The sequence below is a fragment of the Colletotrichum paranaense genome, assembly GCF_030867605.1.
Source record: "Colletotrichum paranaense strain IMI 384185 chromosome Unknown Scaffold_18.1, whole genome shotgun sequence".
In the NCBI taxonomy this organism is placed as follows: domain Eukaryota; kingdom Fungi; phylum Ascomycota; class Sordariomycetes; order Glomerellales; family Glomerellaceae; genus Colletotrichum; species Colletotrichum paranaense.
The window spans coordinates 116384-144046 of record NW_026848976.1 but is presented as its reverse complement, the minus strand read 5'-3'; the positions used below and the strand labels follow the sequence as shown (position 1 = coordinate 144046).

Below are 27663 nucleotides of genomic sequence, written 5' to 3'. Positions count from 1 at the left end.
CACTGCCGGGGAAGGAGAGAAGGAATCCACCTTGCGACGTGCCTTCCCCCTTTTCACCACCTGCCCACCAACTGCTACATAAGGTAGGCAGGCTCCTTCCGTTCGCTGCCTTCAGGAAGGGCAGGTTCTTTCCTTCTCAACTTGCGCTGCACCAACATCCACCCTCGCACACCTCATTTTCACATTTTTCCACGAGGCCCCCAGACTCATACACATCTCTCCTACTTCCACCCCGACTACCTGACGTTACCTACCTGGTCATCTTTGTCGGCGCATAGCACGCGTAGGCCCACGCATCCTCAACTTGTCCTGAACTCTCGCTGTCGGCCTCTCCCAAGGTGAGAACTACTCGGTATCGTCACCCGTCCGAGACTTCTGCAGGGGCACGGCTGCCTCGCGGGCAAGCAACAGAGTTCAATCTTCTGCCTGTTGCGTTGAGACTCAAGCCTGTCAACTCCATCTATCATCCCCCGGGTCTCGGTAGTTCGATCTCTTTCCCTTACTAATCAGACACCACTCTCTCATTTTCCTCCCCTTCGTCTTCACTTGTTGGGTTGAGAGGCATCGCTCGTCGAGAAGAAACATCACGACAGACAAGATGGCCCAAACCCATGAGAACGTCATGTTTAACCCTTCTTCGCCTCACTCCTCTGTGGGCGCTGCCGATTCCTTCAAGGGAACGCCTGACACAAGGTTGACCGCCTTCTCCCCAGAGGAAAGCGCCACGAGGTCCTCTCGTCTTCTCAAATCAATTGTGCAAGCCTCGCCAGAGACCACTCCCTCGAGATTTCCCTCGAGTGCCTTTGGCAATGTCTTGTCTAGTGCCGAGAAGGACCCTTTCATCACTACAAGTTCAAACACGTGCCATCAGAAGCTGTCGCCGACTGCCTCTACTTTCCAGCCCTTCTCTTCACCGCTGGACAAGAACGTTGAATTCGCAATTCTCGACCGAGACAGGCAATCAGCTTCCAGCGTCTTTCCAGTTGGAGTTAGGAATGTTGGTGAACTCTCGGAATGTCTCATAATCGGCTCCAAAAACCGAAACATTGGCATCACCGATCTGAATACTTGTCTCGTGGTGAGTGGTTTGCCTCCCGTCACGTAATATCTTGACTAACAAGTAGTTAGAAACTCCAGCGACTTGGTCTCTCACTCCAAGAACCGCGACAGATCTTCCACAGGGGAGGGCGAATCTCCGTCCAGTTCAGCGACATTCGTGACGCCGTTTTGGTCCACGACAACGTTTATCGAGTCGAGGCTGACTTTGAAATCGACTATCTGTCAAATGTTGACTTTTCAGAAGTGCGTCTTATTGGATCTCTTACTGAAGTCTCATAACTGATATTCGAGAAGCTTGCCATTAGGAACAGAGTCAAGTCTGGAGCTTGGGTCGCCATTGTTGCCCTAGCTATTCCTCCCTGTCCACTCGACGTTATCCGCACCGAAGCAGTTCTCAAGCGCATGCTGCAGTCGCGGGGCCAACTCTCGGCATATCATGCTCAGCAGAAGAATGATCCTTCGGTATACAGAGCTATCATTCAGTTCAGTGACCAGGCAGAAGCTGCCACAGCCGTGGTTATGATCAACAACATAATTGTCGAAGTAAGCTCATCGAGCGCTGGCAAACTACACGGGGACAACGTTGGAAGTGAGCTAATCATTTTCAAGGGGATCCACATCACCCTGTCGCTTTTGGACGAAAACGAGATTCCTCATGCGGCTCAAGATCCCCAAGACGGCCCGACCGACGACCACAGCCCAACCACGCCTAGGCACGATCTGACAAGTGCCCTTCATGCACTTTCTCTCTCCAATCAAGCTAATTCGATGCCTCTCATGCCTCAGGGAGTGTCCATACCCGTGCCTGGATCTCCATACCCCCCTCTCGGTATCCAGGTTTCCCCTCTGGCGATGTGGCCCATCTTGTGCCAGCCGCAGTTTCAGCCAGGTACAGCGTACGTTCTGAATGATGGCCAGCGCCTCTCACCGCCTACGTCTACATCCGACTCAGCGAGGTATCAGTTCACGAACCATCTTTTCTCACAGCCTTCACCGAGCATGCCAATGATGGGATCGATGTCTCCTGGCACCAGAGCCGAGCCCCGAAGGCAGAATGCAGCCAGAGTCAACAGATCACCCTATTATAATGTTGCTAGCCACCACAACCACGTCGATGTGAACCGCATCCGTGAAGGAACAGATGTTCGCACCACGGTAAGTAATGTGTTGATGTTGTTGGATACTCAGACTGACAATGCTGAGATCATGCTTCGCAACATTCCGAACAAGGTAGATCAAGCAATGCTCAAGCGGATCGTTGATGAATCTAGCTGGGGCAAGTATGACTTCATGTATCTCCGGATTGATTTCGCCAATGACTGCAAGTAAGCAATATCGCCAGTCTCAAAACTCATCATGCATCAGGTCGCTAACCACGAAGGACTCCCCTAGTGTCGGATACGCTTTTATCAATTTCGTGGATGTAAGTCTGACCTTTGGAGAGCCTGTAACGTGTTACTGACATTGCTTCGTAGCCGTTGGACATCATTGATGTCGGTAAGCCCAGACCTTGCGTTCGCGGCAGTGCTGATGTTCAGATTACAGTTCGTCAATACCAGAGGTAACCAGAGATGGTATGTTGAACGTAACAATCAGTCCAGACGACATTACACCAGCTTACATCGACCCAGGAACTGTTTCAAGAGCGACAAGGTCGCTGAAATTTCCTATGCTAGTGAGTGCCGCGAAGTGGGATAAGCGTCAAACTGGCCTGCTGACATGCTCTCTCAAAGCCATTCAGGGCAAGGATTGTCTTGTCCAGAAGTTTAGAAACAGCTCCGTAATGCTCGAAGCAACGCATTATCGTCCCAAGGTCAGCGAGCTTCCACCAGTCGCGCGACAGAGCTGAACACTAATTACAATGTAGCTGTTCTACACTTGCAATGGGCCCGTCCCAGAGCTCGCGGGAGAGGAGGAGTCTTTTCCAGAGCCAGACAACCAGTCGAAGATGAAGCGAAGCTGCGAAAATGCAGAACACGTTGGTACGAAAGGATCGCCGATGTTTACTAGACCATGCTAACAGGAACCTCGCAGGGCTTTTCACACCCAACGCTGGACAGCATTTCCGCGACGAGCAACGCCGCAGACGCTCGCAGTATGACCGAGGTACCAGATTGGCCGCCCTCGAAGAACATGACTTCGAAGCATCTATGCAGCCATACATGTATCATGCTTAAGGTAGTGGGTGGAGGAATTTGAGAGGCAGTTTCAAGGGATAATGCAGGTCGCATGAAAGTACTGGCATCGCAATATTACTAGGGGGAATTGAGACATTGAAGTTCTGTCCACATACATGGGGCTCCAACTTTGATTGTTATATACTGGAGCTTTCTGGAAGCGTCATGAACGTGTAATCATTAGTACCTAGCTATACTCTGCTAAGATATCATGGCTGCATAATCTCTCAGCCGTGCCAAGTGTGTTCCTGCGCTTTCTCTCATTTCAATAACAAAACCCATTGTTGCCACGATGCTGCATACAACACGCCGCCCACGGCAATGGGTATGATGTGGTTCCATTCGTCAATGCGATGGCAATGATGTGAGGAACCTAACACAAAGTCGAGTTGGATACGGTACATGGTGGGGTTTTGTGAGCCGAAGTGAGATACTCACTCTGGTAAAGCTGGTAGTGGTTTGCGAACCGTAGATGAGACGACCCCAAGAGGTTGATTTGCTAAACGAGCCTCAGCGTCGCTCTCCAGTGGCGGGGGGTCTAGAAGAACTCTAGTTGAACGAAGTGAGTTTTGGGGCAAAATTCCACAACCATGCCGTGCCGCATCATTTAATGTTCCAGCCGCTGCCTCAAGGAGAAGATGCTCGCCAAAATCCACGGATGAGTCATGGCAATCCCCAGTGGAGTCATTGTCAGTAAATGTACCAAATGGGTGTGTTTGCGACATCATAGACCTATCAGGGCCACACAGATTGCTCTCTGAGGCTTGGCAACTGTATCCATCTTCTGATGCCGGCGTGAGCAGCCTTGCAGGCGTGCCCTGCAAGTTTTGCAAGGCTCCAGAACCCCCCTCCGTTGAGGCTCTTTCGCCACGGCCTTCCCCGTCAAACGGCCGGCCAAAACTGTCATACACGGAGGTATATGTGTTCTGAGCAACTTGTTCGGATCTGATGCCAGATTCGGCATGGTTCAGATTCGATGTTCGACCGAGATCAAAGGAGCCAGCCAGGATCGGTTGTGTCATTGCTCGGGAGAATATGACGAGGATGAGGCATGACAACAGAAGAATGGCCTGTACGATAGCCATCCTCTTCTGGAACACAACTTCATCGGCAAGAATGTTGAGCCGAGAGCTGAGTGCGACGGTTTCCCTCTGTGACTGCTCTCGCTGACTCTCCAGCGCAATGACAGTAGATTGCCATATCTGATCATACTGCTGGCGAACAGTCCGCAGTTCTGACAGTACGGTGTTGTTCAGACTGTCCAGGAAGATGTCTATTCTAGACAACTGCCTCCTCTCGGCCATTCTCTGGGTCTCTTGAAGGTAGCGAGACTGGTCCTCGATGTACTTGAGTGACAGTGAGACATTTGACTCTAAGTACTGCAGGCGCTTGCTAATGGCCTTGAAGAAACTCTCCTGAACTGTAGGAGACGAGGGCGCTGCTGTTGAGTTGTGCTTATTGCGGGATTGGACAGTGGCCTGTGCTGTCTTTGTTGAGGATGTGCCCAATGTCGTACTTTCTCCTCCTCCTGGCCTCGATTCGGTGTATGTGCTGCTTTGGTGTACACCGACAGGAACAGACTTCGCCGATGATGAGATGTATGTTTCGTCAACTTGATCTGTCAAGTTTGCTGGGGCAAACGCCGATCTGTCCTCAGAGACACGTTTGGCAGAGTCTCCGGCCCGAAATCGATCATGTGTTGATGGTTGGTAGCCTTGCTTTACACGATCTCCAGTCTGCAGTTCTGGGTCCGATGGAATTGGCTCTGAATGCGGCAGTAGCATTAAAGGAGAGCATGTCGAGTTATCCCAATCCAGACGCGAAAAGATGTGGCGCGGCATGAGCAGGTCTGGCGAGGTGTCAGATGCCACCTCTAAGGAGCCCCCCTCTGGGGATGCAAACGTTGTATTCTCTCCAATCTCAGCGTTCGTGGCAGAACTAGGCAGCTCGCCCACAGGCTCTTCCACCGTCTCTTCTTCATCGGTCTGCGTCTCTTGGTCCTTCCATGACTCCAACATTCGTGTGCCATGCACACGCAATAACGAGACTGGACAATAGAACTCATTGCCATAGTGAGTTAGGAACTCTATCCTGACGTATTTAGCCCAGATCAGGGGATTTTGAACGAGGAAGGGCTGGATGTCCCGAGAATTCTTGGCTTCGAATGTCCCCAAATCTTTCCACTTATCAACCTTCACAGGATACCTGTCACTCACACTAACCCGGAAGTGCCGTACCATGCTGGAAAAGAACTCAAAGTTGGCCAGCACAACGGTGTCGACTAGAATATCGTCACTGAGCTCAACAATTACGAACTTGTTTCCTGCAGAGCATTCCAGTAACATGTATGAATCCTTGTTTTCAACCAAGATGGCCTTGGCATTCTTCGCGCCTTTGTTGGTCTTGAGAACTGTTGCGCCAGCATCAAATGACGAGTAGGAGAACCTTTCCTTGCAGGTCTTTCCAGCGTCCTTACTCCGGTAGTATTGCGTCCTGCCATCGTCATAAAGTACAGGCTCTTGCTGTTGGTCGGGAGATGCCACTTCTGTCGGAATGGCCTGGGGTGCTGATGCAATGTTGCTGATTTTCTCAGAAACAACATCGAAGTTCAAGTCGATCTCCCCATCGTCAATACCGAGACTATCAAGACCTGAACTTCTGGTTGCTCTATCCTGCTCGGTCGCTCGCTCGACTGTTTTCCGGGATTTGAGTTCCGAGGGGTCTTGACCTGCCTTTCGGAGCATCATTTCCTTCCATTCCTCAAAGGACATGAAAGGCCTCGGTGTGACTTCATCATCGGTTGCGGTCTCGGTAGGAGACGGATTTGTGTTATCGTTGCTTGTCCGGTCGAGTGTCGAGACGTTGGTGGTCGCGACCACGGTATCCCCAGCACTATGTGTAATTTTCGTTGGATCGTCGGGAGGTAAGCTTGCGTTGTCGTTCATCGGAGTTGGACCATCGCTGACAGCCCTGCCGCCTGGCCAACTGGTCTTGAGACACTGTTGAGGAAGTGTGTGCGTGATGTAATTGATCGTCTTGAACTGACAAAAGGCGATCTGAGTGTTTGTGGGTGAGGCGTCGATTGAGCTAGATACCTGGCTCGAAGTTGAGGTACAGCCGAGTGCCAGCACCGAGACGACGATTAGAAGAGACCTAGCCGACGGGTTTTGGCCATGAAACCACATGTTGCCGCCGAACCGAGGTCGACGATGGCGATGATGGGTCTGCAATCAGGGAATCACTCATGATCTAGAACAGCGGTGGTGATGTTTAAAGTTGTCCGGCCGTGACGTCTGCCGACTAAAAGCCGGTGCGCAACATAAGGGCGTAATAAGTCGAGAAGTATAGGAGTAGAATCGATGATTTATAATATTTATATTAAGAATAGTGAATTTACCCCTTTGGGGTCCGGTCTGTCTTACTAAGGGCCATCTTTGCCTTTATAAATAAGCTAGTTTATTAAAGTTAATATTAAGTATTTTTATTATATACTTTAAAAAAACTTTATAACTAATTATAACTAATTATAATTATTATTAAATATTAATAATTTTATTAAAATATACTAATTACTTTTTAAATAGCTAAATATTACTTCTTATTTAATTTTATATTCTACCTTTATTAATTACTCGGGCAGTTCTTAATATTAATTATGTAATATTAATATATAGTATTAATAAATACTCTTATTATCTTAATAAACTATTTTTTTTTTAAATTTTTTTAATTTTTTAACTTTCCTTTTTATAAAGTTTATTACTACGGATTATTAATAATAATATTAAGTACTTAATACTATTATTTTATAAACCGCTTACTTAGTTAAGTTTATTACTTTTTAAGTAATAATAGCTTATAATAATATAGTATTAAAGATACCCTTATTATTATTATTAAGAATAATACCGACCTTTTTATTATTAATATTTACTACGCTTTTAATTTTAATTTATATATATATATATTTATTACTTCGTTTTTTTTATTAAAATTAAAAAACGCTTCTCTTACTATTTATTATTATTACGCTATTACTATTATTATTATTATTATTATTATTATTAAACTAATTACTTTAAGAATATTTAAAATACTAAAACGCTAACTCGTTAACCTATAGGGATACCTTAGGGGCTAATAGTTTAATCTTATTAATATTATATTTAATAATTTTAATTTATAAAAAGATTATTTAAAAAAGTATAATCTAATTATTATTAATTTAAAAATAAAAAAACGTATATATTTTTATAAATATTATTATTATTAATACCTAGCTTATATAATATAATAGTTTCAAAATACTTAACTAATTCTTAAGTATTATTAATATTTTAGTATTATTATAATAAAATAAGAAATTCGGAGAGAATAAAAAGAAAAATTTAAAGTTATTAAAAAAAATAAGAAATAAGGAGAAGTTTTTAACTATTTAAAAAGTAATTAATATATTATTTAATTTTATGTTCTACTTTTACTAGTTGCTCGGGCGGTTCTTAATATCGATTATATAGTATTAATACACAATATTAATAGATACTCCTACTATCTCAATAAAGTATTTTTTTAAATTTTTTACTTTTCTAACTTTCCCTCTTATAAAGTTCAAGATTATTAACGGCGATGCTGGGCGCCCAATTAATATATTATAATAGCGGGGTTATTAATAATATTTTAAGTTTAGTTAGTATTAATAATTAATAACGGCTATAGCTAGTTATAATTAGTTATAAAGTCTTATTAAGTACGTAATAAAAACTTATTTATACATAATAATAAACTAGCTTATTTATAAAAGCAAAGTTAGCCCTTAATAAGGCGGACCGGACCCTAAAAAGAAATATTACCTCTTATTTTCTTTTTTTTATTTTATTTAATAATAATTTCTTTTTGATATTTTTATTTAATATATTGGTTTATATTCTTTTTAATTATATTATTAAATCTAAGCTTATTTATATTATTTTAGTATATTAAAAAAGTATTAATAAGGGTAATATTTATAATAATATATTTATATATTTTTTATAAATTAATATTATAAATATTTGTTTTTTTATTCTGCTTTTACTAATTACTCGGGCAGTTCTCGATATCGATTATATAGTATTAATATATAGTATTAATGGATACTCCTACTATCTCGATAGACTAATATTATAAATATAGTATTTATTAAAACGGTTTTTTTATAATTCGGAGTTATTTGATATAATACTTATAAAATTAAATTTTTAATTATTAAAAAAGCCTTAAGGGTTAATAAGTTGTTAATGTCTTAATATTTTAATAAAATATATTTAAAGTAAACGGGTTAATAATAATAATAATAATAATAAATAAGAGAAATAGTATTTTTTAACTTTAATAAAAAAAACGAGGTAATATATATACGAGTTATTTAAAAAGCGAGCTATACTTATTTTAATATATATAAGACTTCTTAATACTAGCTTATATAAATAGCTAAATCTTATATTATATACTTTTTTTATTAAAAATTAAGAGGCCCTTTATATATTTTTTTATATTTATAATATCCCTTTAGGGTCCGGTCTACCTTATTAGGGGCTATCTTCGCCTTTACGGGTAAGCTAGTTTATTAAAGTTAATATTAAATATTTTTATTACGTACTTTAATAAAACTTTATAACTAACTATAGCTAGCTATAGCTGTTATTAAGTAGAACGATCTTATTATAATATATTAATCGCTCTCTAAATAATTAAAACTTATTTCTTATTTTCCGACTTATTTAATAATTTTAAAATATCTTTTTTAGTCTTTTTAAACCTCTTATTTTATTATTATAATATTAAAATATTAATTATATTCTATAGTTAATTAGGTATTTTATTAAGGCTATATTATATTAGGTAAGTATTAATAAAAATAATACTTATATTAATATACGTATTTTAGATTTTTAAGTTAATAATATTTAATCCGTATTTTTTAAAACGACCTTATTATAGTTCGGGGTTTTTTAGTATAATATTAGTAAGATTAAATTACTAAGTATATCTCTTAAGGTATCCCTATAAGTCGACGAGTTATTAGCGTCTTAGTATTTTAATAATATATATTTAAAATAGATAGTTTAATAGTAATAGTAATAATAATAATAATAGTATAATAATAATAAATAGCGAGGGAAGTAGCGTTTTTTAATTTTAATAAAAGAAACGAAGTAACGAATATATATATATATATATATAAGTAAAGTTAAAAAGTAAATATTATAAAGTCAGTATTATTTTTAATAATAGTAATAAGGGTATTTCTAATACTATATTATTATAAGCTATTATTACTTAGAAGGGCTATAAACTTAACTAAGTAAGTAGTTTATAAAATAGTAGTATTAAGTACTTAATATTACTATTAATAATCCGTAGTTATATTATAAACTTTATAAGAGGGGAAATTAAGGAAAATTTAAAAAAATCGTTTATTAAGATAGTAAGAGTATTTATTAATATTATATATTAATATTATATAGATAATATCGCGAACCGCCTAAGTAGCTAGTAAAAGTAAGATAAAAAAATAAATATTTATAATATAGCCCGTATTAAAAAGATTTTTAGTTTTATAAAATATAATTTTTAAGTTAATATTAATATATTAAATTTTAATATCTATATTAGCTCGGCTATTTATAATATTCGTATTATTATTTAGCTAGATTATATATTATTAAAAAGTATTATACTAATTTTTAAATATATTTATATTAGTTATAATAACTAGGGTATTAAGGGGGCCTAAGAATTTATTAAACTTTAAAGGGGGGGACTTATCGAAGGGTATTTTTAGTAAAATAGGTTCTTAACGAGGTAATAATAATTTATATATTAATAAGTTTATTTATAAGTTTATTTAGTAAATTTATTTAGTTTAAATAGAGCTTTAAATAATATTGAAAATAATAAGGATAAAAAGAATTTTTATAAGCTCTAAGTAACTAAATATTAGCCCTTTTAGCCCTTTTTTTAAAAACCTTTATGTTATTATTAAAATTTAGAACTTTTATAGTTAAGGGTCGTTTCTAACTTTTATAACCGACCTCTATTATTAACCTTTCTAACTAATACCGCTATATAAAAAGTAATTATTATATTATAACTTATCAAAATTATAAAAGTATTTATTAATATTATATATTAATATTATATTTATTCTTTATTTTTACTTTTACTAACTATTTAGGTAATTCTTTATACTAGTTATATAGTATTAATATATATAGTAGTTTTCTTTTAGATTTATAAGTATAAAAGATCGACCTTAACGGGATCACGCTTTTAAAAGAAATTATATAATATAGTATATTTTTTAATTATATAATACGTATAATATACCCTAAGTACGCGCTTAACGTAATATAATAATTTTGATATAAAAACCGCTATATAATTTAAAATAAATAAGCTACCCTTTACGTAATAATACTAGTTAAAAAGGTCGATAGTAAAAGTCGGCTATAAAAGTTAGACGTAGCCCTTAACTATAGAGGTTTTAAACTTTAATAGTAATATAAAGGTTTTTAAAAAAAGGGTTAAAAGGGCTAATATCTGGCTACTCTTTTTCTTCTTAGTCGTTATTTAGTATATTATTTATTTTTTATTTCTACTTTTACTGGCTGCTCGGGCGATTCTTAATATTAGTTATATAGTATTGATATATAGTATTAGTAGATACTCCTACTATTTTATTAGACTATTTTTTAAGATTTTCTACCTTTTTAAACTTTCCCTCCTATAAAGTTTATAATCACGGATTAATTTAGTATATTATAAAACTTTTATTATACTTATTATACTAGAGCTCGTAAAGATTCTTTCTATTTTTATTATTTCTAATATTACTTAAGGCTCTATTTAAACTAAACAAATTTACTAAATAAACTTATTAAACGAACTTATTAATATATAAACTACTACTTAAATAATTTACTAAAAATGCCCCTTAATAAGTCCCCCCCTCTAGGGCTCGATAGATTAGGCCCCCTTAACGCCCTAGCTATTATAGTTAATATAAATATACTTAAAAAGTAGTATAGTACTTTTTAATAATACGGAATTTAGTTAAGTAATAATACGAACGCCGTAAATAGCTAGGCTAATACGGACGTTAAGATTTAGTATATTAATATTAGTTTAGAAATTATATTTTATAAAGCTAAAAATCCCTCTAATACGGGTTATATTATAAACGTAAAAGAATATATAAGGGGCCCCCTGACTTTTAATAAAAAAGAATATATAATACGGGATTTAATTACTTATATAAGCTAGTATTAAGAGGTTTTATATATATTAAAATAAGTATAGCTCGCCTTTTAAATAACTAGAACTTAGAGGACTTAATATAGTAAAAGCTTAGGAGTTTTAATTAGTAATTAAGTATAGAGCGCAATATACTTAGTTTTTTTTAATTCGTAATATACGGTATAGCCCTAGCGGATTGCTCCGTTAGGGGGATAGTATTAATATATAGTATTAATAAATATTTTTACTATTTTATTAGACTATTATATTAATACTATTCATAGTTTTTTTTATAAACTTTATAAAAGGGAAAGTTAAAAAGTTAAAAAAATTTTTAAAAAAAAATTAGTTTATTAAGATAATAGGACTACTTATTAATACTATATATTAATACTATATAATCGATATTAAGAACTACCCGAGTAATTAGTAAAAGTAAAAAATATAAATAAATAAGTCCCCCGCTCTAGGGCTTAATAAATTAAGCCCCTTTACTACTTCAATTATTATAATTAATATAAATATATTTTAAAAATAATATAATACTTTTTAGTAATATAAAATCTAGCTAAGTAATAATATAAATATTATAAATAACTAAGCTAATATAAATATTAAAATTTAATATACTAACGCTAATTTAAACATATATTTTATAGAGCTAAAAATCTTTTTAATATAAGTTATATTATAAATATAAGAAAATATATAAAGGGTCCCCTAATTTTTAATAAAAAGAAGTATATAATATAAGATTTAGCTACTTATAGAAGTTAGTATTAAGAGGTTTTATATACGTTAAAATAAGTATAATTTACTTTTTAAATAACTAAAATCATATAATAAAAAGTTAAGAGCTATTTTAATTAGTAATTAGGTATAGAGCGTGATATACTTAGTTTGTTTTTAATACGTAATATATAATACGGCCCCGGCGGATTACTCTATCAGGGAGATATTAATATTATATAATTAATATTAATGGTGGCATCGCGCCCAACATCGCCGTCAATCCGTGATTGTAAACTTTGCAGGAGGGAAAGTTCAAAAGGGTAGAAAATCTATAAAAAAAATAGTCTAACGAGACAGTGGGAGTATCCACTGATACTGTGTGTTAATACTGTGTAACCGATATCGAGAATCGCCCGAGCAGCCAGCAAAGGTAGAAATAAAAAAAACAAAAAAAAAACAAATAATTAATATTAATCCCTTTAGGGTCCAGCCCGCCTCATTAGGGGCCATCTTCGCCTTCATGGGTAAGCTAGTCTATTAAGGTCAATATTAAGTTTCTATTACATATTTTAATAAGACTTTATATTAACTAATAATAGCTAGCTATAGCTAGCTATAACTAGTATAGCCGTTATTAACTATTAATACTAATTAAACTTAAGATATTAATAACCCCGCTATAATATATTAATCGCTCTCTAAATAGCTGAAAACTACCCCCTATTTTTTATCTTTTTTAATAGTACTAAATTTTTTTTTTTAATCCTCCCTAATTTATTTCTACGTAGCGATTCTAAAATATTAATAATACTTAGGAGTTAGTTGAGTATTTCGAAACTATTATATTATATAAGCTAAGTACTAATTATAATAATAACTACGTCGATATTTCCGATTTTTAAGTTAATAATATTTAATCCGTATTCTTTAAAACGATCGTATTATAATTCGGGGTCCTTTAGTATAATACTTATAGGATTAAACTTCTAGCCCTTAAAGTATTCCTATAGATTAATAAGTTAGCGTCTTAGTATTTTAATAATATATATTTAAAATAAACAATTTAATAATAATAATAATAGGGTAATAGTAATAAGGTAATAGTAATAAATAATAAAAGAAGTAGCGTTTTTTAATTTTAATAAAGGAAACGAGGTAATAAATATATATATATATAAGTTAAAGTTAAAAGCGTATATTAATAAGGTCGGTATTATTTTTAATAACGGGGACGAGGGTATTTTTAATATTATATTATTATAAGCTATTATTACTTAGAGGGGCCGTAAACTTAACTAAATAAGCGGTTTATAAAGTAGTAGCGTTGGGCGCCTAATATTATTATTAATAATCCGTAGTTATATTATAAACTTTATAAGAGGGGAAGTTAAGGAAAATCTAAAAAAATAGTCTACTGAGATAGTAGGAGTATTTATTAATATTATATATTAATACTATATAAATAATATTAAGAACTACCTAAGTAGCTAGTAAAAGTAGAATAAAAAATAAATAATTAATATTAAGGTACTTAATATCGCTAGTAATAATCCGTAGTTATAAACTTTATAAAAAGGAAAGTTAAAAAAAAAAAAGTAGAAAATCATAAAAATAGTCTATCGAAATAGTAAGAGTATTTATTGATACTATATATCAATATTATATATTTATTTACTCTACCTTTATTTGCTACTCGGCCGGTTCTTAATATTATATTTATAATATTAATATACGGTATTAGTAAATACTGATACTATTTTAGTAAACTATTTTTTTTTAATTACTTTCCTTCTTTTTATCTTTCCCTCTTATAAAGTTCATAACTATAAATTATTAATAGCGATATTAAATATTAATATTATATAATTATCATTGAGAACTGCCTAAGTAACTAGTAAAAGTAGAATATTAAAATAAATAATTAATATTAAAAACCGTCTAAGTAGTTAGTAAAAGTAAAACATAAAAATAAATAAACAAAAATAAAAAAAGAAATAAAATTAACTATAAATATAAAAAAAAGTTAAATAAGTAGGCCCGGGCCTAATTTAGTAGCCTTTTACTAGTTAAATTACCTTAAGAAGGTCTACCCTATAGGTACTTAATAGGGGGGTTTTACCTTTACTTACTACTATAATAAGTATAGATTACTATTTATTTATTTTAATATTTTACTTTTACGAGCTACTTAAGTAGTTCTTAATATTAATTATATAGTATTAATATATATTCTTATTATTTTAATAAACTAATTTTTCAGATTTTCTACTTTCTTAACTTTCCTTTTTATAGAGTTTAAAATTATTAATCATAATCTTAAGTACTTAATATTATTATTTTATAAACTTATATACTTAGCTAAGTTAGTTACTTTACTAAGTAATACTAGCTTATAATAATATAAATTTAGGAATACCCTCGTTATTATATTAAAAATAATATTAGCTTATATAGTGGTTTTTTTCCGGTTTTATAAGCGTAAAAAATTAACTTTAACGGGATTATACTTTTAAAAAAATTATATAATACGGTATACTTTTTAATTATATAATATATATAATATACCCTAAGTACGCGCTTAACGTAATATAATAATTTTAATATAAAAACTATTATATAATTTAGGATAAGTCAGTTACCTTATTATTTATTAATAATAAGCTAAGTAATATATTTACGTAGTAGGGCTAGTTAAAAAGGTCGATAATAGAAGTCGGCTATAAAAGTTAAAAATAGCCCTTAATTATAGAGGTTCTAAATTTTAATAATAATATAAAGGTTTTTAAAAAAAGGGCTAAAAGGGCTAATATTTAGCTACTTAGAGCTTATAAAGATTCTTTTTATTTTTATTATTTTTAATATTACTTAAAGCTCTATTTAAACTAAATAAATTTACTAAATAAACTTATTAAATAAACTTATTAATATATAAACTACTACTCTCTTAGTATATAATTAATAACTAGCGGGCTAGGACTTTTTAAGAATACCCCTCGATAGGCCCCCCCCCTCTAGGGCTTAATAAATTAGGCCCCCTCGACGCCCTAACTATCGTAACTCATATAAATATACTTAAAAAGTAGTATAATACTTTTTAATAATACGGAATTTAACTAAGTAATAATATAAATATTATAAATAGTTAGGTTAATATAGATATTAAAATTTAATATATTAATATTAGCTTAAAAACTATATTTTATAAAGCTAGAAATCTTTTTAATATAGGCTATATTATTAATATAAAGGAATATATAAGGGGCCCCTTAATTTTTAATAAAAAAGAGTATATAATATAAGATCTAACTACTTATACGGGTTAGTATTAAGAGGTTTTATATATATTAAAATAAGTATAGCTCGCTCTCTAAATAACTAGAACTTAGAGGACTATAATAAAAAGTTAGGAGCTATTTTAGTTAGTAATTAAGTATAGAGCGTATTAAACTTAGTTTCTTTTAATACGTAATATATAATACGGCCCCGGCGGATTGCTCTATTAGGGGGACTATAACTATTATAACTAACGTAAATACGTTTAAAAAATAATAAAGTATTTTTAATAATATAGAATTTAGCTAAGTAATATTATAAATATTATAAATAGCTAGGTTAGTATAAATATTAAGATTTAATATATTAATACTAACCTAATTATAATAACTATAATAAATAAGTTTAAAATATATAAAATTAAAATTTTAAATTAGTACTTTAAATAGCTCTTATAAGACCCCCTAAGTAATAATAATACTTATATAAAAAGAAAGATTATACTATACCTAGCTATTTATATAAGTTAATATTAAGAGGTTTTATATATATTAAAATGAGTAAAGCTCGCCCTATAAGTAATTAGAACTTAAAAAGACTTTATATAATAAAAAGTTAGAAGCTATTTTAGTTGATAATTAGGTATAGAGCGTATTATACTTAGTTTTTTTTAATACGTAATATATAGTACGGCCTTAGTAAATTGCTAATTTAGGGGGGGGGGGGAAATTATATAATATAATACATCTTTTAATTATATAATATATATAGTAGTTTTTTTCCGGCTTTATAAGTATAAAAGATCGACCTTAACGAGATTACGCTTTTAAAAGAAATTATATAATATAATATACTTTTTAATTATATAATATGCATAATATATCCTAAGTACGCGCTTAATATAATATAATAATTTTAATACGAAAACCGCTATTTAATTTAAAATAGGCAAGCTACTTTATAGTAGTATTAGCTAAAAAGGTTAATAATAAAAGTTAGCCGTAATAATTAGTTTTAATAGTTAGCTATAATAATTAGAAGCGGCCCTTAATTATAAAGGTTCTAAACTTTAATAATAACGTAAAAGTTTTTAAAAAAAGGGCTAAATAAGCTAATATTTATTACTCTTTAGAGCTCGTAAAAATTCTTTTTATCCTTATCGTTTTTAATATTACTTAAAGCTACTCTCTATTTAAACTAACCTCTATTTAAACTAAATAAATTTACTAAATAAATTTATTAAATAAATTTATTAATATATAAACTACTATTTTAATAAGAACTTACTCTACTCTTAGTATATAGTTAGTAATTAATAAGCTAAAAATACTTATTAATAAGTCTACCCCTCTTAAACTAGGCGCCCTTTTTAACTAGCTCGACGCTATAACTATTATAACTAATATAAATATACCTAAGGAGTAATAAAGTATTTTTTAATAATATAAAATTTAGCTAAGTAATATTATAAATATTATAAATAATTAGGTTAATATAAATACTAAGATTTAATATATCGACGTTAGCTTAGTTATAATAATTATAATAAACGGGCTAGAAATATATAAAATTAAAATAATAAGCTAGTACTTTAAATAGCTCTTATAAGACCCCCCGGGCGACGATAATACTTATATTAAAAAAAAGATTATACTAAACCTAGTTACTTACACAGGTTAGTACTAAGAGGTCCTATGCGTATTAAAATAAGTAAAGCTCGCCCTATAAGCGGGCGGTAGAAAGTTAGGAGTTTTAGTTAGTAATTAAGTATAGAGCGCATTATACCCAGTTTTCCTTAATACGTAATACATAGTACGGCCCCGGCGGATTACTCCGTCGGGGAGAATTATATAATATATATAATATACTTTAAGTACGTACTTAATATAATATAATAATTTTAATATAAAAACTATTATATACTTTAGAATAAATAAGCTACTCTTTTTATTTATATAATAACACTAATTAAAAAGGTTAATAATAAAAGTTAGCTATAAAAATTAAGAACGGCCTTCTTTAATTATAGAGGTTTTAAACTTTAATAATAATATAAAAGTCTTTTAAAAAAGGGCTAAAAAAGCGGATATTTAACTTTTCAGAGCTCGTAAAAATTCTTTTTATTCCTATTTTTTTTAATATTACTTAAAGCTCTATTTAAACTAAATAGATTTATTAAATAAACTTATTAAATAAACTTATTAAATAAACTTATTAAATAAACTTATTAATATATAAATTACTAACTCGTTAAATACTTACTCTATTGTTAGTATATAGTTAGTAACTAGCGAGCTAAGATTAAAAATACCCCTTAATAAGTCCCCTTTTTCAAGGCTTAATAAATTAGGCCTCCTTTACGCCCTAGCTATTATAATTAATATGAATATACTTAGAAGATAATATAATACTTTTTAATAATACATAATTTAATTAAATAATAATATAAATATTATAAATAACTAAGCTAACATAAATATTAAAATTTAGTATATTAATATTAATTTAAGAATTATATCTTATAAAATTAGAAATCTTTTAGATACGGGCTCTATTATATAAATATAAGGGAATATATAAAGGATTTACTAATTTTTAATAAAAAAGAGTATATAATATAAGATTTAATTATATATATAGGCTAATATTAAGAAGTTTTATATATATTAAAATAAGTATAGCTCGCTTTTTAAATAGCTAAAAGTAATAAAAAGTTAGGAGCTTTAATTAATAGTTAAGTATAGAGTATAATATACTTAGGTTTTTTAGTACGTAATATATAGTACGGCCCCGGCGGAGTACTCCGTTAGGGAGATAGTATTAATATATACTTTTATTATTTTGAGAAGAAAAACTTTCTAATTTTTTATTTTCTTTTTTAATAAAGTTTATATAGTAGTTTTTTTCTAGCTTTATAAATATAAAATAATCGCTGTTAATAATCCGTAGTTATGTTGTAAACTTTATAGAAGGGAAAGTTAAAGAAGATTTAAGAAAATAGTCTACCGAGATAGTATGAGTATCTACTAATACCGTATATTAATACCGTAGAAACGATATTAAGAAACCGCCTAAGTAGCTAGTAAAAGCAGAATATAGAATTAAATAAATATAAAATATTAACTTTAATAAGGTTACGGTTTTAAAAATAATATATTTTTTAATTATATAATACGTATAATATATCCTAAGTACGTACTTAATATAATATAATAATTTTAATTCAAAAACTACTATATAATTCGGAATAAGTAAGTTATTTTATTATTTATTAATAATAAGCTAAGTGATATATTTATATAATAGTATTAGTTAAAAAGGTTAATAATAAAAGTCGGCTATAAAGGTTAAAAGCGGCTTTTGTAATCATAAAAGTTCTATACTTTTATAATAATATGAAAGATTTTAAAAGAAAAAGGGTTAAAAGGGCTAATATTTAGTTACTTTTAAAAGTTTATAAATATTTTTTTATGCTATTTTTATTACTTACTCGGGCGGTTCTTAGTATCGTTTATATAGTATTAATATATAATATCAATAAAAACTCTTACTATCTTAATAAACTATTTTTTTTCAAAACTTTCTACTTTTTTAACTTTCCCTCCTATAAAGTTCATACTTACGTAACATTGTTTTTATTTTTATTATTTTTAATATTATTTAAAACTAGTTTATTAGAACTAAAGAAATTAAGTAAAAAAACTTATTAAATAAACTTATTAATATATAAACTACTACTTTATTAAGAACTTTTTATTATTTAATTTTATATTCTACCTTTACTAACTACTCGGGCAGTTCTTAATATCGTTTTTATAATATTAATATATAATATTAGTAAATACTTATATTATCTTAGTAAACTATGTTTTTAGATTTTCCTTAACTTTCCCTCTTATAAAGTTTATAACATAACTACGGATTATTAATAATAATATTAAGTACTTAACGTTACTACTTTACAAGCCTACGTACTTAGCTAAGTTAGCTACCCTTCTAAGTATAATAGCTTATAACGGTAGTATTAGAAATACCCTCGTTATTATTATTAAATAATATCGACTTTTATAAATATAATATTTACCCTAATATTTTTAACTTTAACTTATATATATAAGTATATATATATATTCGTTACTTCGTTTTTTTTATTAAAATTAAGAACGCTTCCCTCGCTACCTATTACTATTATACTATTACTATTATCATTACTATTATTATCTAACCGTTTATTTTAAATATATTTTATTAAAATACTAAGACACTATTAATAACTCGTCGACCCTTAGGGCTTCTTTAATAATTAGAAACTTAATCCTATAAGTATTATACTAAATAACCCCGAGTTATAAAAAGACCGTTTTAATAAATATTATATCCGTAATATTAACTTATAAAAAATAAATAGATATATTATAATAAGCGTCGCCCTTATCGGCGCTTTTTTAATATAATAGAGTATAAATAAGCTTAGACTTAATAATATAATTAAGAGCTTAAAAAGAGCGTAAACTAGCGTATTAAATAGGAATATTAATAAGGAGAAGTTATTATTAAATAAAATAAAAAGAGAAAATAAGGGGTAATATTCGGCTATTAAAAAAGCGATTAATATATTATAGTAGCGGGGTTATTAATATTTTAAGTTTAGTTAGTATTAATAACTACTTAATATTAGCTATGGCCGGCTATAGCTAGCTATAGTTAGTTTTAAAGTCTTATTAAAGTAATACGTAATAAAAACTCGATATCAACCCTAATAAACTAGCTTGCCCGTGAAGGCGAAAATAGCCCCCAATGAGGCGGACCGGGCCCTAAAGGGGAACTTTTTATTATATAGTTAGTAATTAGTAAGTAAGGACTCTAAAAACGCCCCTTAAAAAGTCCCCCCCTCTAGGGCTTAAAAAATTAGGCCCCCTCGATACCCTAGCTATTATAGCTAATATAAATATATTTAAAAAATAATATAATACTTTTTAATAATATAAAATATAGCTAAGTAATAATATAAATATTATAAATAACTAAGTTAATATAAATATTAAGATCCCTTTAGGGTCCGGTCCGCCTTATTAAGGGCTACTTTTACTCTTATAAATAAGCTAGTTTATTAAAATTAATATTACATATTTCTATTACGTACTTTAATAAAACTTTATAATTAACTATAGCTAGCTATAGCCGTTATTAAATACTAACGATCTTATTATAATATATTAATTACCCTCCCTTTGGGGTCCGGCCTGCCTTATTAGGGGCTATCTTTGCCTTTATAAGTAAGCTAGTTTATTAAGGTTAATATTAAGCTTTTATTACGTACTTTAATAAAACTTTATATTAATTAATAATAACTAGCTATAGTTAGTATAGCCGTTATTAACTATTAATACTAACTAAACTTAGAATATTAATAAGCCTACTATTATAATATTTTAATTACCCTCTAAATAATTATAAAATTACTTTTTATTTTCTACCCTATTTAATAACTTTAGAATATCCTTTTTAATCCCTCTTATTCTATTCTTATACTACGTTTTTAAATTATTAATAATATTTTAAAATTGGTTAAGTATTTTGAGGTTATTATATTATATAAACTAAGTACTAATTAAAATAATAACTATATTAATATACCTCTTTTTAATTTTTAGATCGATAGTATTTAATTTTAATTTTTAAAACGATTATATTATAGTTTAGGGTTTTTTAATATAATACTTATAAAATTAAATTTCTAATTATTAAAGAAGTCCTAGGGGTCGATAATAATTAAGTATCTTAGTATTTTAATAATATATATTTAAGAATAAGTAAAAAATTTAATAATAATAATAATAGGGTAATAGTAATAAGGTAATAATAATAAATAATAAGAGAAGCGTTTTTTAATTTTAATAAAAAAAACGAGGTAATAAATATATATACGTATATAAGTTAAAGTTAAGAGTATAGTAAATATTATAAGGTTAATATTATTCTTAACGATAGTAACGAGGGTATTTTTAATACTACTAATATAAGCTATAATTATTTAGAAAACTAGAGAACTTAGCTAAGTATATAATAGGCTTATAAAGTAGTAGCGTCGGGTACTTAATATTATTATTAATAATCCGTAATTATGAACTTTATAAGAGGGAATATAAAAGGAAAAGTTAAAAAGGTAGAAAATTTAAAAAAAATAGTTTATTAAGATAGTAAGAGTATCTATTAATACTTTATATTAATTTTATATAAATAATACTAAGAACCGCCCGAGTAGCTAGTAAAGGCAGAATAAAAGAAAAATATTAATTACCCTTTAAATAGCCAAAACCTACCTCCTAATTTTTAACTTATTTAATAACTCTAAAATATTCTTTTGAGTCTATTTAAACCTCTTATTTTATTATTAGGATATTAGGGTATTAATTATACTCTATAATTAATTAAGTATTTTATTAAGGCTATATTATATTAGTTAAGTATTAATAAGGGTAATACTTATATTAATATATATATAGTAGTTTTTCTCCGGCTTTATAAGTATAAAAGATCGACCTTAACGGGATTACGCTTTTAAGAGAAATTATATAATATAATATACTTTTTAACTATATAATATATATAATATATTCTAAGTACGCGCTTAATATAATATAATAATTTTAATATGAAAACCGCTATTTAATTTGGGATAGGTAAGCTACCCTCTTTAGCCACTTATTAATAATAAGCTAAGTACTATACTTACGCAATAGCGCCGGCTAAAAAGGTTAATAATAGAGGTCGGCTATAATAGTTAGCTATAATAGTTAGCTATAATAATTAGAGGCAGCCCTTGACTATAGAGGTTCTAAACTTTAATAATAACGTAGAGGTTTCTAAAAAAAGGGCTAAATAAGCTAATATCTACTACTTAGAGCTCGTAAAGATTCTTTTTATCCTTATTACTTTTAATATTACCTAAAACTACTCTCTATTTAAACTAAATGAATTTACTACATAAATTTACTAAATAAACCTATTAATATATAAATAACTACTTAAATAGCTAGTTAGATAACTAGTTAAGAGGTTAGCTAGTTAAAATACTACCTTAATGAGAACTTACTCTCTTAGTATATAGTTGGTAATTAGTAAGCTAGAACTCTTTAAAGATGCCCGTTAATAAGTCTACCCCTCTCGGGCTAGGCACCCTTAGCTAGCTCGACGCTATAGTTATTATAACTAATATAAGTATACTTAAAAAGTAGCAAAGTATTTTTTAATAATATAGAATTTAGCTAAATAATATTATAAATACTATAAATAGCCGGGCTAATATAAATATTAAAATTTAGTATATTAATATTAACTTAGTTATAATAATTATAATAAACGGCTTAGAAATATATGAAGTTAGGGTAATAAATTAATATTTTAAATAGTTCTTATAGGACCCCCTAGGTAATAATAATACTTATATAAAAAAAGAGAGTATATTAGACTTAATTATTTATACGGGCTAGTACTAAGAGGTCTTATGTATATTAAAATAGGTAAAGCTCGCCTTATAAGCGGGCAATAGAAAGTTAAGAGTTAATAAAAGGGAGATAATAGTCGAGTTAGTTAATTATTACTACGGTTTTAGTTAGTAGTTAGGTATAGAGCGTATTATACCTAGTTTTCTTTAATACGTAATACACGGTACGGCCCCGGCAGATTGCTCCGTCGGGGGGATATTAATATATATATTTTAGATTTTTAAATTAATAATATTTAATTTATATTCTTTAAAATAACTTTATTATAGTTTAGGGTTTTTTAGTATAATATTGATAAGATTAAATTACTAGGTGTATCCCCTAAGGCATCCTTATAAATAAAGGAGTTATTAATATCTCGGGATTTTAATAATATATATTTAAATAAGTAAATAATTCAATAATAATAACGATGGTAATAGTAATAATAATAATAATAATAATAATAATAATCATAATAATAATAATAATGATAATAATAATAATCATAATCATAATAATAATAATAATAATAATAATATAATGACGATAGAAAGTAAGGGAAGTAGCGTTTTTTAATTTTAATAAGAGAAACGAGGTAATAAATATATATGTATATATATATAAATAAAGTTGAAATAAGGTAAATATAAGGTCGGCGCTAGCTATTTTTAATAATAATAACGATAATATCTTTAATACTACCGTTATAAGCTATTGTTACTTAGAGGGCTATAAAGTTAGCTAAGTAAATATAAGCTTATAAAGTAATAGTATTATGCTTAATATTATTATTAATCCGTAATTATAACCTTTATAAGAAGGAAAGTTTAAAAAGGTAAAAGGATTTTTAAAAAAATAGTTTAATAAGATAATAAGAGTATTTACTAATATTATATATTAATATTATATAACTAATTAGTCTATCGAGACAGTGAGAGTATGCACTGATACTGTGTATTAATACTGTGTAATCGATATCGAGAACCGCCCGAGCAACTAGCAAAGGCAGAACATAAAATCAAATAAGTTATTTATATTTAATTTTGATTTAGAATACTAGCTAAGTACGTAATAGGCTTATAAAATAATAGCGTTAAGCGCCTATTATTATCGTTAATAATCCGTAGTTATAAGCTTTATAAAAAAGAAAGTTAAAAGAGAAAAAATAAATCTTGAAAAAATAGTCTATTAAAATAGTAAGAATATTTATTAATACTATATAATCGCTATTACCCTTTGGGGTCCGGTCCGCCTTATTAGGGGCTATCTTCGCTTTATAGGTAAGCTAGTTTATTAAGGTTAATATTAAGTTTCTATTACGTACTTTAATAAGACTTTATAACCAACTATAGCTAGCCGTAGCTATTACTAACTATTAATATTAACTAAACTTAAAATACTAATAACCCCGCTATTATTATAATATATTAATTACCTTTTTAATAACTAAATACTACCCCTTACTTTCTCTTTTTATTTTATTTAATAATAACCTCTCCTTAATATTGTTATTTAATATACTCGCCTATACTCTTTTTAAACTCTTAATTATATTATTAAATCTAAGCTTATTTATATTATTTTATTATATTAAAAAGATACTAATAAAGGTAATACTTATAATAATATATTTATCTATTTTTTATAAGTTAATATTATAAATATAGTATTAATTAAAGCGGTCTTTTTATAGCTCGGGGTCGTTTAGTATAATATTTATAAGATCGAATTTCTAATTATTAAAGAAGCCCTAAGGGTCGACGACTTATTAGTATTTTAGTATTCTAATAAAGTATACTTAAAGTAGACGGTAGGATAGTAATAGTGATAGTAATAGCGTAATAACGATAAATAGCGAGGGAAGTAGCGTTTCTGACTTTAATAAAAGAAACGAGGTAACGAATATATATATATATATATATATAGTAGCTATTAAAGTCTATCGAGACAGTGGGAGTATCTATTAATACTATGTATTAATACCGTGTAAATGATACCGAGAACCGCCCGAGTAGCTAGCAAAGGCAGAATAAAAAAAACAAATAGTAACTATTAATAATAAAAAGGTCGGTATTATTCTTAATAACGGCGACGAGGATATCTCTAATACTACTATTATGAGCTACTATACTTAGAAAGGTAGCTAACTTAGCTAAGTACGTAATAAGCTTATAAAGTAGTAGCGTCGGGTACCTAATATCGCTATTAATAATCCGTAGTTATAAACTTTATAAAAAGGAAAGTTAAAAAAGTAAGAAATCTAAATAAAAAAAATAGTCTATCGAGATAGTAGGAGTATTTATTAGTATTATATATTAATACTATATTATTAATATCAAGAACTGCCTAAGTAGCTAGTAAAAGCAGAATATATAAATAAATAAGTATTATATTAAATAACCCTAAGCTAGAAAAAGACTATTTTAATAAATATTATATTTATAATATTAATTTAAAAAAATTAAATAAATAAATTATAATAAGTATCATTCTTATCAATACTTTTTTAATATAATAAATATCATAAATAAGCTAAGACTTAATGATATAATTAAGAGCTTAAAAAGAGTATAGTTAAGTATATTAAATAAGAATATTAAGGAGAGGTTATTATTAAATAAGATAAAAACAGAAAATAAGGGGTAGTATTTAGTTATTAAAAAAGTAATTAATATATTATTATAATAATACGGTTCCCCCCGACGGAGTAACTTACCGGGGCCGTATTATATATTACGTATTAAGGAAAACTAAGTATTTATTCTTTTTATTTATTTTTATATTTTGCCTTTACTAGTTACTCGGGCGATTCTTAGTATTATTTACATAATATTAATATATAATATTAGTATATACTCTTACTATCTTAATAAACTAATTTCTTTTTTAAAGTTTTTACTTTTCTAACCTTCCCTCTTATAAAGTTTCTAATTATAGATTATTAATAGTAATATTAGGTACCCGACGCTACTATTTTATAAGCCGCCTATTTAGCTAAGTTTATTACTCTCTAAATAATAGTAGCTTATAATAATATAGTATTAGAAATACCCTTATTATTATCGTTAAGAATAATACCGACCTTTTTATTATTAATATTTACTAAGCTTTCAATTTTAATTTATATATATATATATATATTTATTATTTCGTTTTTTTTATTAAAATCGAAAAACGCTTCCCTTACTATTTATGCTTATTATTATCGAATCGTTTATTTTAAATATATATTATTAAAATACTAAGATACCTAGTTATTATCGACCCCTAGGGCTTCCTTAATAATTAAAAGTTTAATTTTATAAATATTATACTAAAGGACCCCGAACTATAATAAAATCGTCTTAAGGAATACGGATTAGATATTATTAACTTAAAAATTAAAAAAATATATATTAATATAGCTATTACTTTAATAAGTACTTAGCTTATATAATATGGGCTCGAAATACTTAACTAACTTGAAAATATTATTATTATTTCAAAAAATATAATATAAAAGTAGGTTAAAAAAGACTAAAAAGGATATTTTAAAGTGATTAAATAAAGCGGAAAATAGGGGATAGTTTTTAATTATTTAAAAAGTAATTAATATATTATAATAAGATTATTAGTATTTAGTAACGGCTACGGCCGACTATAATTAGTTATAAAGTTTTATTAAAGTATATAATAATAATACTCGATATTAACCCTAATAGACTAGCTTATTTATAAAAGCGAAAATAGTACTTAATAAGGCGGACCGGACCCCAAAGGGGAAAACTAAGTATACTACGCTCTATACCTAATTACTAATTAAAATAATTAACTAACTTAACCGTTATTTCTTTTTTATTAATTCTTAACTTTTTATTACGTTAAGTCCTCTAAGTTCTAGCTATTTAGAGGGCTAGCTATACTTATACTAATATATATAAAACTTTCTAATATTAACTTTTATAAATAATTAAATTCTATATTCTATACTATTTTTTTTTATAAATTAAGGGGCCCCTTATATATTCCCTTATATTTATAATATAACTTATCTTTTTTTTTTAATTCTGCCTTTACTAGCTGCTCGGGCGGTTCTCGATTTATTTATATAGTATTAATATATAATATCAATAGATACTCTTACTATATTAATAGACTATTTTTTTAGATTTTTTACCTTTTTAACTTTCCCTCTTATAAAGTTTATAACTACGGATTATTAATAGCAATATTAAGTACCTAATACTACTATTTTATAAACCTACGCACTTAGTTAAGTTCCCTACCCTTTTAAGTAATTATAGTTTATAATAATAGTATCGGAGATACCCTCGTCGCTATTATTAAGAATAATATCGACCTAATATCTACCCTAGTACTCTTAACTTTAAGTTATATATATATATATATTCGTTACCTCGTTTCTTTTATTAAACTAGAAAACGCTTCCCTTATTATTTATTATTATTACCTTATTATTATTATTATTACCCTATTATTATTATTATTACCCTATTATTATTATTATTACCCTATTATTATTACTATCGAATCGTTTATTTTAACTATATACTATTAAAATATTAAAATATTTAGTTATTATTAACCCCTAGGGCTTTTTTAATAACTAGAAGTTTAATTTTATAAATATTATACTAAAGGACCCCGAACTATAA

The 27663-nt window shown here is 28.9% G+C and overlaps 2 protein-coding genes across 2 annotated transcripts; one reads left to right on the top strand and one right to left on the bottom strand.

Annotated features, from left to right (window-relative positions):
* Positions 1–598: 598 nt before the first annotated feature.
* Positions 599–3236, top strand: CPAR01_15103 (RNA recognition domain-containing protein 2; the record flags this gene model as incomplete). The annotated part of the gene is made up of 10 exons (XM_060499353.1): positions 599–1078; positions 1129–1302; positions 1354–2384; positions 2425–2482; positions 2535–2552; positions 2605–2633; positions 2691–2734; positions 2793–2872; positions 2927–3041; positions 3094–3236. 10 exons carry the CDS (start codon positions 599–601, stop codon positions 3234–3236), a joined length of 2172 nt encoding a protein of 723 aa, XP_060341785.1.
* Positions 3237–3670: 434 nt separating this feature from the next.
* On the bottom strand, positions 3671–6421 carry CPAR01_15102 (uncharacterized protein; the record flags this gene model as incomplete). Its single annotated transcript, XM_060499352.1, has 1 exon — positions 3671–6421. The coding sequence occupies one exon, from the start codon at positions 6419–6421 to the stop codon at positions 3671–3673; it is 2751 nt and encodes a 916-aa protein (XP_060341784.1).
* Positions 6422–27663: the final 21242 nt, after the last annotated feature.